This window comes from Carassius auratus, unplaced genomic scaffold (genome assembly GCF_003368295.1).
Source record: "Carassius auratus strain Wakin unplaced genomic scaffold, ASM336829v1 scaf_tig00216704, whole genome shotgun sequence".
Classification (NCBI taxonomy): domain Eukaryota; kingdom Metazoa; phylum Chordata; class Actinopteri; order Cypriniformes; family Cyprinidae; genus Carassius; species Carassius auratus.
In genome coordinates, this window is record NW_020528698.1 from 45996 (window position 1) to 62734 (window position 16739).

The 16739-nt window shown below is 43.5% G+C and overlaps 1 protein-coding gene across 1 annotated transcript in view; it reads right to left on the reverse strand.

Annotated features, from left to right (window-relative positions):
- Positions 1–1182: 1182 nt before the first annotated feature.
- The window catches only part of LOC113098821 (GRAM domain-containing protein 4-like), an 84457-nt gene continuing 68900 nt past the window's right edge, over positions 1183–16739 (reverse strand). Inside the window, exon 3 of the mRNA XM_026263913.1 lies at positions 1183–1485. Coding sequence (XP_026119698.1) covers positions 1321–1485 — 165 coding nt within the window. The 3' untranslated portion in view covers positions 1183–1320. The remainder of the gene's footprint in view (positions 1486–16739) is intronic.

The window sequence follows — 16739 nt, forward strand, 5'->3', positions numbered from 1 at the left end:
TCATGTTTATGCAATTTAACGTATTGCTGTGAACTTGGGATTCCATATTTCCATTCTCTTAAACTCATCTTTCCCTAACTTTCGACCTTCCTGCAACTTGTGTGAATGTGTGTGTGTGTGCGTTTATGTGTTTAGTTTATATGTCTTAGATTTATCTAATAAAGCCTTATTCATATTGAAAAGAGAAGTATCTTGTGTTTTGTGCTAACAAGTTAATGTCTTAAACTGCCGATCTTGTTACTGTGCTAATTAATAGTGTTTTCACTATAGTTTGGATATTAGTATCCAGCACAGATTTGATGTTAAACGGCTAGTTCACTGAATCGCAGAGCGTCTCAGTGATCAGCCGTGAAACAGTGATTCTGTTCAAATTCCCTTTAAAATCTTAAATGATTCCCTTTGAGCTAAATTGACCTGTTTCCGTTACAACTGATAAAATGAGCCAAAAACAAAGGTTTAACTCAGACTGAAAATCCAAAATTATTAGATCCCCATGAAAAATATTACAAATAAGTAATTGCAAAGTTAAGACATGACCACTAGACAGCAAAATGCTTACTGGGTCAGAGGGGTCAGAAAAAAACAAGTGGAGAAGAACAGAAACACATTCACTGGAAAATAATTAAGAATTAAAGTGAAGAATTAGGTGTAAAACTATCAGAATTAAAAGGTGTCAGGTTCTGAGAGACTTAAAAGATCCCAAAAATGACTTAATTAGAATAGCATGAAGTATTGTCAAATACTATATATTAAGACTTTATATATAGGCTTTATGAAGAGATGGGTTCTGAGTGACTCTTGTACGCTTTGAGGAATATATCTTCCAGAATCTGGCATTAGATTTAGGAGCTTATTTTTATTCCATCTCCTATCCTGAAAAGTCTGTCTTGCAGAATTGACTAAAAATGTATCTTCACATTAATTCTTAATTCTTTTGCAATTCTTTTTGTCATTTCTTCACCATTTTTTTTCTTCTGCCCCCGTGACACAGTCACCATTTTTTTGTCCAATGGTCAAGTCTTAACCTAATTATTGTTAATTATCTTAAAATAATTATTGTTCATGTTAGCATAGTTAATGTTTATGAATGAAATATTATAGTAATGTGTTACTAAAGTTATATAGATTGTTCTGTGAATGTGATTTCAAAGTCTAGATGATTCAGATTAACCCTTTAACTGCCATATCCCTTAAAACCTGACTGCCAGAGGGCTATAGTGAATGGATGTGTCCGCTGGGTACAATTTACCTGATGCCACAGGGGTGGAGTTGCACTGATGGCTTAAGCTCGCCATCGCTGCTTGCAGCTATATTTTAGCTTTATACTCCATATATCATACATAGAACACATGCACAGAAATCTTTCCAGTACTCACGTAGGAAGTGTTTCTCCAGTAAGGCAATTTCCAAATGACCCTTGACCTCATTGAGACATTCCGATTCGCTCCTCAGGTCTTGCATGACAGACAAAGTCCCCAAACTAGCCTAGAAAAAAACACACAGTATAATTGACAGAGATGAGTCTGAAACAAACCTCACACAAACTAATCTTTCCTATATGTGACTTAAAGAATACCAGTCCTCTCTACAATGCCTTCCTCCTGTTTTAGTTCGATAAGCCTCAAACTGGAGGCTGGTCTCAGTGGCAAACGTAGACTGCAATATTTTGACTCACTGATAGCACAACAAGAACCTGCTCTGACTCCATCCCGCCACACACACACATACACAGACACACAAACAGACACACACACACAGACACGCAGGCTGAAAGAACACAAGATCTGCAGAAAGATGAACCGCAATGAGAGAGAGAGACAAAGAAAGTAGGTGAGTGAGAGATTAGGAGAGAGGGCGGCACTGCAGAGAGAGACAGCAGAAAAGCAAAGATGTCTCTTTAAGTGGCCAATGTGACTGACAGTGCAGGCATGCTCTCTTCTCTGACACACACACACATGCATGTTGGGTGTCACTGCATTAAACCTCAGTTTAATTAACCTCAGTAAAATGCTTGCTTCACGCAATTTGTGGCAGGATTATAGATAAGCTGATGAGACATACATAAACACATAAGCAACAGTAGGGGAAATAGAAAATTAGGGATGCATATGGAAGAGAAAAATGGAGTGAAATTAAGAGACTGAGTGAGACCCAGTAGAGCACAACATAGCAAAAAATATATGCAGTTAAGCAACAACGTAGCTAAAACTAAAAGAGGGATTTGGTCATGGGTAGTTAGTTCTGGGCTACAGGTTTTTATTAGCCAATCAATTGTGCCATAAATGTCATGTGACCATTCACTCTGGAGCCGCAAGAACTCATAAACCATCATACATAATAATGTAATAATGCAGCCAGTCACATGTCCTTCACTAGTGACTATCCTGAGCTGTCATATCAGGCAACAGACAAGGAAACACCCAAAAGTCTCAAAAAAAAAAGTCACTGGTAATTTCTAAAATTAGAATCTAAACTCTAAAATTGCCACATCTACTAGTTACTACTAGAATAAAAACAATGCTATATTTGTAGAAATTTCTAAACTATTTTGATATTTCCTGTAAACACAGGCTATATTCCAATGCTAGGAATCAAAATAAATGTCATAAACCATTTGTTAACATTAGTTACTTACATTCATTAACATAAACTAACAATAGAAAATTATTATAATGCATTTATTAATCAAAGTTAATTTATCATTTACTTACATATACTATTATATTATTTACTTAATATACATTATTAGAATAAAAAAAAGTTGTATCTGATAATATTAACAAAGATTAATAAATACTGTAGCAAATATTGCTCATTGTTAGTTATACTATGGGGCTGTTGGATGCTTGATTCTGAAAGGTTGTCGAAAATTCTAAATTGTGCAATTATTTTGAGGGAAATGAATGGCTAAAGTAGCTGCAGGGTCCAGGATTCAATACCCATAAATCAGTACTAATCAGAGCATTGCCAAATTCCGAATCATATCGAATATCGATGTATGTGTAATCGTAGTCAATGTGATGACAATATGTGAAACCAAAGTGGCGTACTCCAGTTTACCACTGCATAATGTCTACTAATTCACATACAATTTAAAGGGATAATCCACCCTAAAATGAAAATTTTGTCATTAAGCACTTTCCTGCATGTCATTCCAAATTCATAAAAGTTTGGAACAACAGAGCCAGACAGTAACGGAGTACATTTACTTAAGTACAGTACTTAAGTACAATTTTGAGTGATCTGTACTTTTTTTACAGTATCATTTTTGGGGAGTACTCATGACTTCACTCAAGTACATTTGAGAGGCAAAAATTTTACTCTTTACTCCGCTACATTTCTTTCCATAACCGTAAGTAACCGTTACTTCTTCGGCCCCGTCTACATGGAGATGGAGCTTACCCCAATCTGATCTTTTTTTCCTCATCTCAAGAAATATCCATGTCGACATGAAACCACAAAACAATGTAGTATTCATGTAATTCTGCCACAGAGATACACTTAAAACTGAGATGACATGGACTATGCTCATAAACCTTGCGTGTGGTACACAAACAAACATGGAAAAATACATTTATTAATCTGTGTTAATTAGGGCTGGGACAACGCGTCGAGGTCATCGATGATATGCGCATGGATTTGTCAACCTGTTTTTATTTCTCTAAAAAACTTTGCAAAACGTTTACCTTATGTGCGCTGAATATACGCGATGGCCGGATCAACATTCTGTCCAACGTTATATAACCAATCCAGGGGTTTTTCTGCATTGATCTTTTTTTGGCGGCTGTCAAAGCCTTATTTGATCGGTGAGTGATGTAGAATAGAATGACTGCTGCGCCTGACAAGGCACGTATGAGGGAGAGATCCGGCTGCGCGCGCACACTCACAGTCTTCAAACAACTCGAGCGCTTCTTGCTCTCTCTCTCCCTTGTGCATATTAATCAAAATCATTAAACACGATAGAAAAAGGGGGACACACCAAAGTTTCATGCACGCTCGCGCACTCACAGTCAATTTATATCTATCTATAAATTGTTAGTAGTCAATTAATGGGGAGATAATCAAAATCGAATCAGTCTGAAAAAATTAATCATTAGATTAATCGATGCATCGATGCATCGAAAAAATAATAGCTAGATTAATAGTTTAAAAAATAGTCGTTTATCCCAGCCCTAGTGTTAATGCTAGTTAACAAAAAGACATTCGTTCAGTGTATGTTCATGTTTTTGTTGCTGGTACATAATGTAGTGGTGTCTGATTAGGGGCGAGACGTGGGCTGATGATGTCATCGTTTCAGAAACTATACGGCTTCGCCGTCCACACGAGAACGCAAAGGCTGCGTTTTCAAATGTATCCACTCAGAGGACATTGATGTATGTCAATGTGAGAGGAAGGGGCTTAATACTGTCACTCAAATGAGCTGAATTTTATTTTTCCTTCTTTTTACCCTGACCTAAACACAGCTGATTTTCTTTAATCATTATTATTTTCTCTTCTATGTTGCGTGTATAACATGGTCAAGTTCAGAGGTGTGTCAGAACATTGCTATATTGCCTTTGCTGGTTTAGGTTTATTGATTTGATGGCTGAAAAAACAGAGAAACTCACATGTACACACAATTGTTAGTTGAATTTTCTTTTCTGATATTACACATTAACCCTCTGAGGTCTAGGGGGTTTTTGGGGGCTTGGAGAAGTTTTGACATGCCCTGACTTTTGTGCTTTTTTCAGCTGTTTTCTAAACATACATTGCTACAAGTCTAAAAACACTGTATTCAGTACAAACTGGGCTATAATAATATGTAAACAATGTGTATGTACATGAATGTGTTTTTGAGAAAACAACGTTAATGCGTGGTTAGTGAAAAATGTCTCGGTTACATATGGTAACCCCTAGTTCCCTGAAGGAGGGAACGGAGACGCCACGTCGGATGACCGACGAATATGGGATATCGCTTCGATAGACCAATCTACTTCGAGTGTAAACTAAACGAGCCAATGCACATTGGCATGCAATTATTGCATCCAGCTGCCGCTGATCACTGCGTGGGTATAAGAGGGCAGCAGGTGCAATGCATACCAGTTTTTCGCTGAGGAGCCGAGCCGGGAACCCGGCAGCTCAGCGGCGGTACAGCAATGATGGCGACGGGACGTGTCGTCTCCGTTCCCTCCTTCAGGGAACGAGGGTTACCATACGTAACCGAGACGTTCCCTTTCAGTCGGTCACTCTCGACGCCACGTCGGATGACCAACGAATATGGGATCCCTATCAAAGCGCCATGGGTGCTGCCCCTTCCAGTGCCCTGAGCGAGCCGCCTGTGCCCCTATTAGGTGTAGGCCGAGGCTCAGAACAAGTAGCTCCACTCACCATTGTCAAAGCACTACCTCACTGGGTGAGATTGGATAACACTGGGAAAACGTACCCAGTCCGCTTGGAGCCGGGACGCTGCGGAAGCCCCATCCTTCCGAAGGAGGTCTCGGAGGCAAATACACATATAGCATTCGTTTAGGAGTATATGGAGAAATTTGAGGTGATTAAAACCCTCTTGGGAAGGCAGAAGTCTGCCGGGGAAACACGGGCTCTAAGGCTATACCGTGGACTATACACATATGAGTACCGCTTAGGTCTCAATATGGAGCCCAGCCTTCCATGGTTCTCATGGATTCATCATGAAGGCCTGGCGCCGGACGTTCCGCTGCGTCCAGCTGCCTAGGGTGATGGAGGATCTCAACATGGTCTACAGTACGGACACTCTGGAGCAGATTTAGCAAGCCGACACTAACCGGGGCCTCTCAGTGCCACTACCCGTTTGAGGTGAGAACACAGGAGGATACCGGCTCTACACGAAGGCTATAGAACCTAGCAAACATGTTAGGGGTCGCCCATCCCGCAGCTCTACAAATATCTGTCAGCGAGGCGCCACGAGCCAGCGCCCAGGAGGATGCAACACTTCTAGTTGAGAGAGCCTCCAACCTGAACGGGCAGGGCACATCCTGAGCCTGATAAGCCAGGGTTATGGCATCCACAATCCAGTGGGCCATCCTCTGCTTAGAGACGGCATTCCCCTTCTGCCGGCCTCCGTAACAGACAAAGAGCTGGTCTGAGGTCCTGAAGCTTTGCGTCCGGTCCACGTAGCACCTTAATGCTCGAACAGGACAAAGCAAAGCCAGGGCTGGGTCTGCCTCCTCCAGGGGCAGCGCTTGCAGGTTCACCACTTGGTCTTTGAAGGGTGTAGTGGGAACCTTGGGCACGTAGCCAGGCCGGGGCCTCAGGATTACCTGGGAGTCAGCCGGCCTGAACTCTAGGCACGAATCGTCGACCGAGAATGCATGCAGGTCCCCTACCCTCTTGATGGAGGCCAGTGCAAGCAGGAGCACAGTTTTCAATGAAGGAAACTTTAGCTCAACTGAATGCAAAGGCTCGAATGGGGCCTGCTGTAGTGATTTAAGCACTAGAGACAGGTCCCAAGAGGGTATACAGGGGGGCCGGGATGGATTTAACCTCCTGGCCCCTCTAAGGAACCTGATGATGAGGTCATGCTTACCCAAAGACTTCCCATTCACAGGGTCATGGTACGCAGCAATAGCGGCAACCTGGACTTTGAGGGTGGAGGGAGACAGCCTTCGCTCCAACCCTTGCTGCAGAAAGGATAGCACGACCGCAATCGGGCATCTTCGGGGGTCTTCTCGACGAGAAGAACACCACTCAACGAACAGGTTCCACTTCAAGGCATAGGCGTGTCTCGTAGACGATGCTCTTGCCGAAGTGATGGTGTTAACTACCTCTTGGGGTAGGTCACCTAGAACCTCCGCGTCCCGTCCAGGGACCAAACATGGAGTTTCCAAAGGTCTGGACGCGGGTGCCAAATGGTGCCCCCATCTCTGAGTCAGTAAATCCCTCCTCAGAGGAACTGGCCAAGGAGGGGCTGTCAAGAGGAGCACTAGTTTGGGGAACCAGGTCCGAGTAGGCCAATATGGCACTACTAGCAAGACTTGCTCCTCGTCCTCCCGGACTTTGCACAATGTCTGTGCGAGAAGGCTCACTGGGGGAAACGCATACCTGCGTAGGCCCCGCGGCCAGCTGTGTGCCAGTGCGTCCGTGCCGAGAGTTCCCTCAGTCAGGGAGTAGAAAACCTGGCAGTGAGAGGTCTCTGGAGCAGCAAACAGGTCTACCTGAGCGGCTCTGAACCGCCCCCAAACCAGCTGGACCGTCAGGGAATGGAGTCGCCATTCTCCCGGGAGCATTGCTCAAGACAGCTCGTCGGCTGTACGACTGAGCAGGCCTGGAATGTGAATGGCACGAAGTGACCTCAGAACCTTCTGACTCCAAAGGAGGAGGTGGCGGGCGAGTTGCGAGATGCGACGAAAGCGCAGACCACCTTGGCGGTTGATGTACGCAACAGTCGCAGTGTTGTCCAATCGGACCAGCACCGGCTTGCCTCGTAAGAAACCTTTGAGACGGTTCAAGGCAAGGTGCGTTGCTAACAACTCTAGGCAATTGATGTGCCACTGCAGCTGCGGGCCCGTCCAAACCCCTGAGACTGCATGCCCGTTGTACGTGGCCCCCCCGGCGGTGGTGGAGGCATGCGTGTGAACCACAGCATGCCTGGAGATGTGCTGGACCCGGTGAGTGCCGCGCTTCCACGCCCACCTCAGGACTCGGCCATAAAGCCAGTGCCGGAGCGGTCTCATATGTAATAGGCCGAGCGGTGTAAGTGCCGCTGTGGCCACCATATGCCCCAGGAGCCTCTGAAAGAGTTTCAGTGGGACCGCTGTCCTGCTCTTGAATGTATTCAAGCAGGCTAGCACCGACCACGCACGTTCCTCTGTGAGGCGTGCTGTCTGTTCGACCGAATCCAACTCCATACCGAGAAAAGAGATCCTCTGCAATGGTGAGAGTTTGCTCTTTTCCCAGCTGACCTGAAGGCCCAACAGGCTCAGGTGCCAGAGCACCACATCCCTGTGCTCGCACAACTGATCTCGAGACTGTGCTAGTATCAGCCAATCGTCTGAGTAGTTGAGAATGCGAACACTCTGCTCTCTGAGAGGAACGAGAGCTGCCTCCGTGACTTCCGTGAAGACACAGGGAGACTGGGACAGCCGGAAGGGCAGGACCTTGTACTGATATGCTAGTCCTTCGAACGCAAACCACAGAAAAGGTCTGTGGCGCGGAAGTATGGACACATGAAAGTACACGTCCTTCAGGTCGATCGCTGCAAACCAATCTTGGGGACGGACGCACCTGAAAATGCGTTTCTGTGTCAACATTTTGAACTGTAGCCGATGGAGGGCCTGATTCAAAACTCGCAGATCCAAGATCGGTCGTAACCCACCGCTTTTCTTGGGTACAATGAGGTACGGGCTGTAGAGCCCCATCCTCATATCGGCTGGAGGGACCGGCTCTATCGCGGCCTTCGCCAGTAGGACTGCGATCTCCTTCCGCAAGACAGGGGCAGCGGACGCTTTCACTGTAGTGTAGCGGACACCGCAGAGCTTGGGGGGAAGCCGGGCGATCTGAATCGCATAGCCGAGGCTGATGGTTCGCAGAAGCCAGCGAGACGGGCTGGGTAGCGCTGACCAGGCGCCTAAGAACTGTACAAGCGGGACCAGCGGAACCACAGCCATACCCGCAGTGGGGCAGCTCGGTGGAACACAGGGACCCAACTCGGGCGGCTTGTGAGCAGGCTGGAGTGTGGTGCGAGTGTGGGGTGCAGGGCTCACCTGGTTCCACAGGTTGGCAGAGGGTGCGTGAGTAGGGCCTTGGTTGACACTCTCGAACCGCCCCCTGCTGCCATCTGGCGAAGGAGGAGGATGAGTGAGGTCCGGTGCTTGGCCGTCCGCAACTCTCCGTGCCCTCCTGGGACCCAGAGAGGGAGGAAACTACTCTCCTGTCGAGATTTCCAGATTCTCCGCCTGGCCCTCCTCCAGGGGAGGGAGAGGTGCCTTCACCATCCCCCAGAAAGCAGCTACCTCTCTCTGGGTCACCCCTCTTCTGCTCACCGCCAAGTTTGACGGGGGCCAGGACGGGAGGGGCAGCCTGCCTGCGCCCAGCTCAACGGCACCACTTGGAGGCTGCTGCAGATGCGATGCGTGAACAGGGGCGGATGCAGGGGGCTGCCCTCGGCGACGAGTAGGCTGGGGCACTGCTGCCGGCGGGTGGGTGGAAATAGCAGCAGCTGCCCGCCGGGGCAGGATGTGTCGGATCGCCTCAGTCTGCTTCTGGGCAGTCGAGACTTGCTGGGCCAAGATCTCGACTGCGTCGCCGAAGAGGCCGGTCTGGGACACAGGGGCATTGAGAAACCGGACCTTGTCGGTGTCCCTCATGTCTGCCAGACCCAGCCACAGATGGCGCTCCTGGACCACTAATGTGGACATCGCACGACCCAGCGAACGCGCAGTGACCTTCGTCGCTCGAAGCGCAAGATCAGTGGCGGTTCGGAGCTCTTCCAGAAGCGCTGGATCGTGACCACCCTCGTGCAGGTCTTTCAGTGCCTTAGCCTTGTGCACCTGCAGTAACGCCATAGCGTGTAAGGCGGAAGCAGCTTCCCCGCAAGCCACATAGGCACTGCCGGTCAGACCAGACGAGTGCCTACAGGCCCGGGAAGGGAGCACCGGGTCTCCACGCCAGGAGGCGGCGGACTTAGGACACAATTGCATCGCTACCGCCCGCTCCACTGACGGGATTCCTGAGTAGCCCTTCGCTGCACCGCCCTCGAGGGTGGTGAGGGAGGAGGAGCCCACCGGCTGGTTTCTGGCAGTAAAACGCACCCGTGAAGCTCTTTTAGAGAAATTTGCTCTTTTAGGAAATGCTCTTTTAGTGCTGAGGAGCACAGGGGAATTGGCTGCTTGCAACACGACAGGGGTAGTGCAACCTGAAGTGTGCAATCCACTCGACACAGGAACGACCGCCGCTGAAGCGCCGTCTCACCAACACACGAAGCTTCCGAGAGCGTGCTGAACTCGTAGTTCACAGCAGACACAGTTGAGCAGAGCGATACTAACGCTCGGCTCCGAAGCGAAAAGCTGGTATGCATTGCACCTGCTGCCCTCTTATACTCACGCAGTGATCAGCGTCAGCTGGATGCAATAATTGCATGCCAATGTGCATTGGCTCGTTTAGTTTACACTCGAAGTAGATTGGTCTATCGAAGCGATATCCCATATTCGTCGGTCATCCGACGTGGCGTCGAGAGCGACCGACTGAAAGGGAACTAAAATTTTGAAGTCACTGAAATAAGGTCATAATACAGAACATTTGTTCACAAGATCGTCAAACCTGGAGCTTGTATCTTAAAATTTTTGCTTCAAAATGATATGAAAATCATCCTGTTTACTCACTCACACAAAACAATAGATTGATTTAAATTTTCTAAGACACTTTTTGTTTTGGAAGGGCATATGTTAGTAGGCGTCAACTATCATTAATATTATTGTGATTTATACCTGAGAAGACAAAGGCCTGCATAATGAGCTGCATAATGAACCTTTCAGTCAGGTGTGTGACTGAGAGGGAAGAGTTACAAGAAAAAATGTTAGGACAAAATAAATGAATATATATTTATGTTTGTAGTTTATTTAGAATGTATTTAATTATCCCACATATATTTAAGTATCCCACAGTAACTGCAGTTAAACCATTTGTTAGGAACAAAAGATGACTTTCAAAGCTGAATTTTTAGCATCATTACTCCAGTCACACGATCCTTTAGAAATCCTTTTAATATTCTGATTTTCTACAAAATAAAAAAATATTGTTATTATAATTATTATTATAATTATTATTATTATTATATAACATTGAAAAGAGCTGAGAGTATTTTATCCATTTTTTTTGATAAATTGCTAGAACAGCATTGTTTGTAACATTTATCATATTAATCATTTTTATTTATCATCACATGTGTGCTAAATAAAAGTTTTATTTTATATATATATATATATATATATATATATATATATATATATATATATATATATATATATATATATATATATATATATATATATACTGACTCCAAGCTTTTGAATTGTATAGTGTATATTGTTACACTTGGAGTAAGACTGGAGAAGCTTTGATCACAGGAAAAAATTAAATTGTAAAAAATATTAAAATAGAAAGCAGTTATTTTAAATAGCAAAAATATTGAAAAATATAAGTGCTTTAGCAAACTGATATTGACTGGTATTGTGTCATGTTGAAATATATAAATAAACATAATATAACTAGCATTTCCAAATTGTATATTGTTTATGAGCTCTTAAAATAAATGATAAACTACATTAATAACATTATTGTGATGGTCCCTTATACTAGTAGTACAGTAGAACATTTAGATGATGTGAATGAAACTTCATGTTTCACTTGATTATACATTTAGTCAGGAATTATAGTTTAGAAAAAGTCTAACTAGTAAAATGTGTACAACTTATGTGAAACCTAATACAATTATATACATAAAAAAAGAGACTTACTCATGTTTTATGATCTCTGGATAAAGTGCTTCATTCTTTTTTTTCTGAGGAAATCCAAATCTCAAATCCTGAGGTAATCCTCAGCGCATCATCTTGGGGTGAATTATGTCTTATTCCTCTCAGCTTGAAGCAAACAGTAAAATACAATTTTAAAACGTCGAACAGTCTCGCTGCTTTGTTTTCTGTGTGGGAGTTTACAAGCCGCAAACTTCACTTGGAACATTAAAATATAAATACCGCATTTAACGCATTCCAAACTTCACAATCATCGGGAAGTAGGAGACGGAAACCGGCAGAAAATCAAAATGACTTTAATTACAAAATAAATACAAAACAGCACGGAATCCCCTCACGGATGACTGCTGCGCACAAACAAAATCAAAACATAAAATAAAGCCCAGGCCTGGTCCTCTCTCGTCCTTCACTGTCGTCGCTCCTGTTTTATATCCTTCCATCTCCTCCGTGGGACTCGAGACCGATGGGTCGAGCAGGTGTCGCTTATTTCCTATCACTCCAGCGGCCTCGCTCCGTTCCCACGGCTCTCAGCCCCACCACACTCGCCACACCGCATTCACCGTGTGGGCGTGGTCGCATTAGATGTAATGAAGGGGGATGTGAAAGAAGGACATCAAAAAGGTGGTATCCAGTCAGGATTTATACCGTATCATAAGTACTGAGACTGCTCTCCTTAGAGTTACAAATGACCTGCTCTTATCATCTGACCGTGGTTGTATCTCTCTTTTAGTTTTATTGGATCTTAGTGCTGCGTTTGACACAACTGACCACAACATTCTTTTGCATAGACTTGAACACTTTGTTGGCATTAATGGAAGTGCATTAGCATGGTTTAAATCGTACTTATATGACCGCCATCAGTTCGTAGCAGTGAATGAAGATGTATCATATTGATCACAAGTGCAGTATGGAGTACCTCAAGGCTCAGTACTAGGGCCGCTACTCTTCACGCTTTATATGTTACCCTTGGGAGATATCATCAGGAAACATGGTGCTTTCACTGTTATGCTGATGATACTCAGCTATATATTTCTTTGCGGCCCGGTGAAACACACCAATTTGAAAAATTCATGGAATGCATAGTCGATTTAAAAAACTGGATGACGAGTAATTTCTTACTGCTAAATTCTGAAAAAACAGAGGTGTTAACTATAGGACCTAAAAACTCTGCTATTTGTGTGCTATTTGATCGCAATCTTTCCTTAGAAAGCCACGTTTCTAGCATTTGTATAACTGCATTTTTCCATCTCAAAAATATATCTAAATTAAGGTCTATGCTCTCAATGTCAAATGTAGAAATGTTAATCCATGCATTTATGACCTCAAGGTTAGATTATTGTAATGCTTTATTGGGTGGTTGTTCTGCACGCTTAGTAAACAAACTACAGCTAGTCCAACATGCAGCAGCAAGAGTTCTTACTAGAACCAGGAGGTATGACCATATTAGCCCGGTCCTGTCAACACTGCACTGGCTCCCTATCAAACATTGTATAGATTTTAAAATATAGCTTATTACTTATAAAACCCTAAATGGTTTAGAACCTCAGTATTTGAATGAGCTCCTTTTACATTATAATCCTCTACATCCACTACGTTCTCCAAACTCAGGCAATTTGATTATACCTAGAATATTAAAATCAACTGCGGGCAGCAGATACTTTTCTTATTTGGTGCCTAAACTCTGGAATAACCTACATAACATTGTTCGGGAGGCAGACACACTCTTGCAGTTTAAATCTAGATTTAAGACCCATCTCTTTAACCAGGCTTACACATAACATACTAATATGCTTTTAATATCCAAATCCGTTAAAGGATTTTTAGGCTGCATTAGTTAGTTAAACCGGAAACGGGAACACTTCCTATAACACCCGATGTGCTTGCTACATCATTAGAAGAATGGCGTCTATGCTAATATTAGTCTGTTTCTCTATTATTCCGAGGTCACCATAGCCACCAGATCCAGTCTGTATCCAGATCAGAGGGTCACTGTAGTCACCCGGATCCAGTACGTATCCAGACCAGATGGTGGATCAGCACCTAGAAAGGACCTCTACATCCCTGACAGACAGCGGAGACCAGGACAACTAGAGCCCCAAATACAGATCCCCTGTAAAGACCTTGTCTCAGAGAACCACCAGGACAAGACCACAGGAAACAGATGATTCTTCTGCACAATCTGACTTTGCTGCAGCCTGGAATTGAACTACTGGTTTCATCTGGTCAGAGGAGAACTGGCCCCCAACTGAGCCTGGTTTCTCCCAAGGTTTTTTTCTCCATTCTGTCACCGATGGAGTTTCGGTTCCTTGCCGCTGTCGCCTCTGGCTTGCTTAGTTGAGGTCATTTCATCTACAGCGATATCGTTGACTTGATTGCAAAAATAAATGCACAGAGACTATTTAAACTGAACAGAGATGACATCACTTAATTCAATGATGAACTGCCTTTTACTATCATTTTGCATTATTGACACACTGTTTTCCTAATGAATGTTGTTCAGTTGCTTTGACGCAATGTATTTTGTTTAAAGCGCTATATAAATTAAGGTGACTTGACTTGACTTGACATCACGTTGTTTTCATATGGCTTACTTTACCACAGAATATTTGTTTTCTGTAGTACTTGCTTAGTTGTCTCTTCGTTGAGTATTTGCTGAGTTACAGTTCATTTTAATGATGTTTCTAAATGAAGATCACACCGCAGACCAAGGCTGCAGACAGCGCACCTTGTTTGTTTTCTTTATTTTTTAAATACGCAAAGTTTTGTTGTTATTATGTGTGTATACAAATAAAAGTAGACCCTTTACAGATTTGATTGGTGTATTTGCTCTTATCTGTATGATAAAAATTGAAAGTGTAATTTAATGTTAGTTGAGCATTTGCTTTGATGTTCTTGAGTATGTGGTTTGTCAGAGCGTTTCCATTGTGCTATTGCCTTGTGGGCAAGTGAGAAATGTAAAATTAAGCGACATGGTAAAAAGATGAAAATCTGACTGTAGTACTTTTACTTGTATTTGAGTAAAATATAGCTAGAAGTATCTGTACTTTTCAATAATGAAGCTGTGCACTCTGTCTGCCTCTGGTCTTCGGAAAACAATTTAAAGGGGGGGTGAAATGCTATTTCATGCATACTGAGTTTTTTACACTGTTAAAAAGTTGGATTCCCATGCTAAACAAGGACAAAGTTAAAAAAATTAAGTTGTACGTTTGAAGGAGTATTTTTGTTCCAAAAATACTCCTTCTGGTTTGTCACAAGTTTCGGAAAAGTTTTTTTAGAGTATGGCTCTGTGTGACGTTAGATGGAGCGGAATTTCCTTATATGGGTCCTAGAGCACGTCTGCCGGAAGAGCGCGCGCTCCCGTAGAGCACAGCACTGAGAGGCTGAGCACAGACTCACTGATCAGAGCGAGAGCGTCGCGAAATGTCACCAAAAGGAGTGTGTTTTTGGTTGCCAGGGCAAGACAACCCTGCACAGATTACCAAAAGAGAAACAGCATTAAGGGACCAGTGGATGGAGTTTATTTTTACAGAGCATCAACGGAGTTGTGCAAGTGTTTTTGTTTGTTCCCTGCATTTCAAAGATGCTTGGTTTACAAACAAGGCCCAGTTTGACGCCGGATTTGCACATTGTTTATTTCTTAAGGATGATGCAGTCCCAACGAAAAAGGGTCACGATCGTGTGTTGGAACCGCATGCGGTGAGTAAAACTGCTTAAAATATCTCTGCCTCCTTGTTAGTGCGTCCGCCTCCCATGCGGAGACCCGGGTTCGAGCCCCGCTCGGAGCGAGTCGTTGCTGCTGCTGCTCTCGTTCAGTTTCAGCCTTCACAGCTGTCACAGCTTCCAAACGCTCTCAATGCAAAAGCTTACTCGCGCTCGTGATTCTTTAGCTCCGCACACACGTCACGCCTCCAGACGCTCGTGTTTTTCCGGGAAAAATCGGTACAGACTATCTTTCTCTTATGAATATAATAAAACTAAAGACTTTTTGGAGTTATGAAGGATGCAGTACTACTCTATAGGTACTCAAGATTAACAGGATATTGAGTGAAAACAAGCATTTCACCCCCCCTTTAAGATATTTTGGATGAAAACCTGGAGACTTGAGACTGTCCCATAGACTGGCAAGTAAATAACAGTAAAAGTTCTTGATTTCCATTCCTAATAGTTAATGTAATCTGCATCTTGCACCTCTGCGACACAAAACAAAGTGTCTTGAAACAGGAGATGCCAGAAGGGTCACACTGTTTTCCTAATGAATGTTGTTCAGTTGCTTTGACGCAATGTATTTTGTTTAAAGCGCTATATAAATTAAGGTGACTTGACTTGACTTGACATCACGTTGTTTTCATATGGCTTACTTTACCACAGAATATTTGTTTTCTGTAGTACTTGCTTAGTTGTCTCTTCGTTGAGTATTTGCTGAGTTACAGTTCATTTTAATGATGTTTCTAAATGAAGATCACACCGCAGACCAAGGCTGCAGACAGCGCACCTTGTTTGTTTTCTTTATTTTTTAAATACGCAAAGTTTTGTTGTTATTATGTGTGTATACAAATAAAAGTAGACCCTTTACAGATTTGATTGGTGTATTTGCTCTTATCTGTATGATAAAAATTGAAAGTGTAATTTAATGTTAGTTGAGCATTTGCTTTGATGTTCTTGAGTATGTGGTTTGTCAGAGCGTTTCCATTGTGCTATTGCCTTGTGGGCAAGTGAGAAATGTAAAATTAAGCGACATGGTAAAAAGATGAAAATCTGACTGTAGTACTTTTACTTGTATTTGAGTAAAATATAGCTAGAAGTATCTGTACTTTTCAATAATGAAGCTGTGCACTCTGTCTGCCTCTGGTCTTCGGAAAACAATTTAAAGGGGGGGTGAAATGCTATTTCATGCATACTGAGTTTTTTACACTGTTAAAAAGTTGGATTCCCATGCTAAACAAGGACAAAGTTTAAAAAATTAAGTTGTACGTTTGAAGGAGTATTTTTGTTCCAAAAATACTCCTTCTGGTTTGTCACAAGTTTCGGAAAGTTTTTTTAGAGTATGGCTCTGTGTGACGTTAGATGGAGCGGAATTTCCTTATATGGGTCCTAGAGCACGTCTGCCGGAAGAGCGCGCGCTCCCGTAGAGCACAGCACTGAGAGGCTGAGCACAGACTCACTGATCAGAGCGAGAGCGTCGCGAAATGTCACCAAAAGGAGTGTGTTTTTGGTTGCCAGGGCAAGACAACCCTGCACAGATTACCAAAAGAG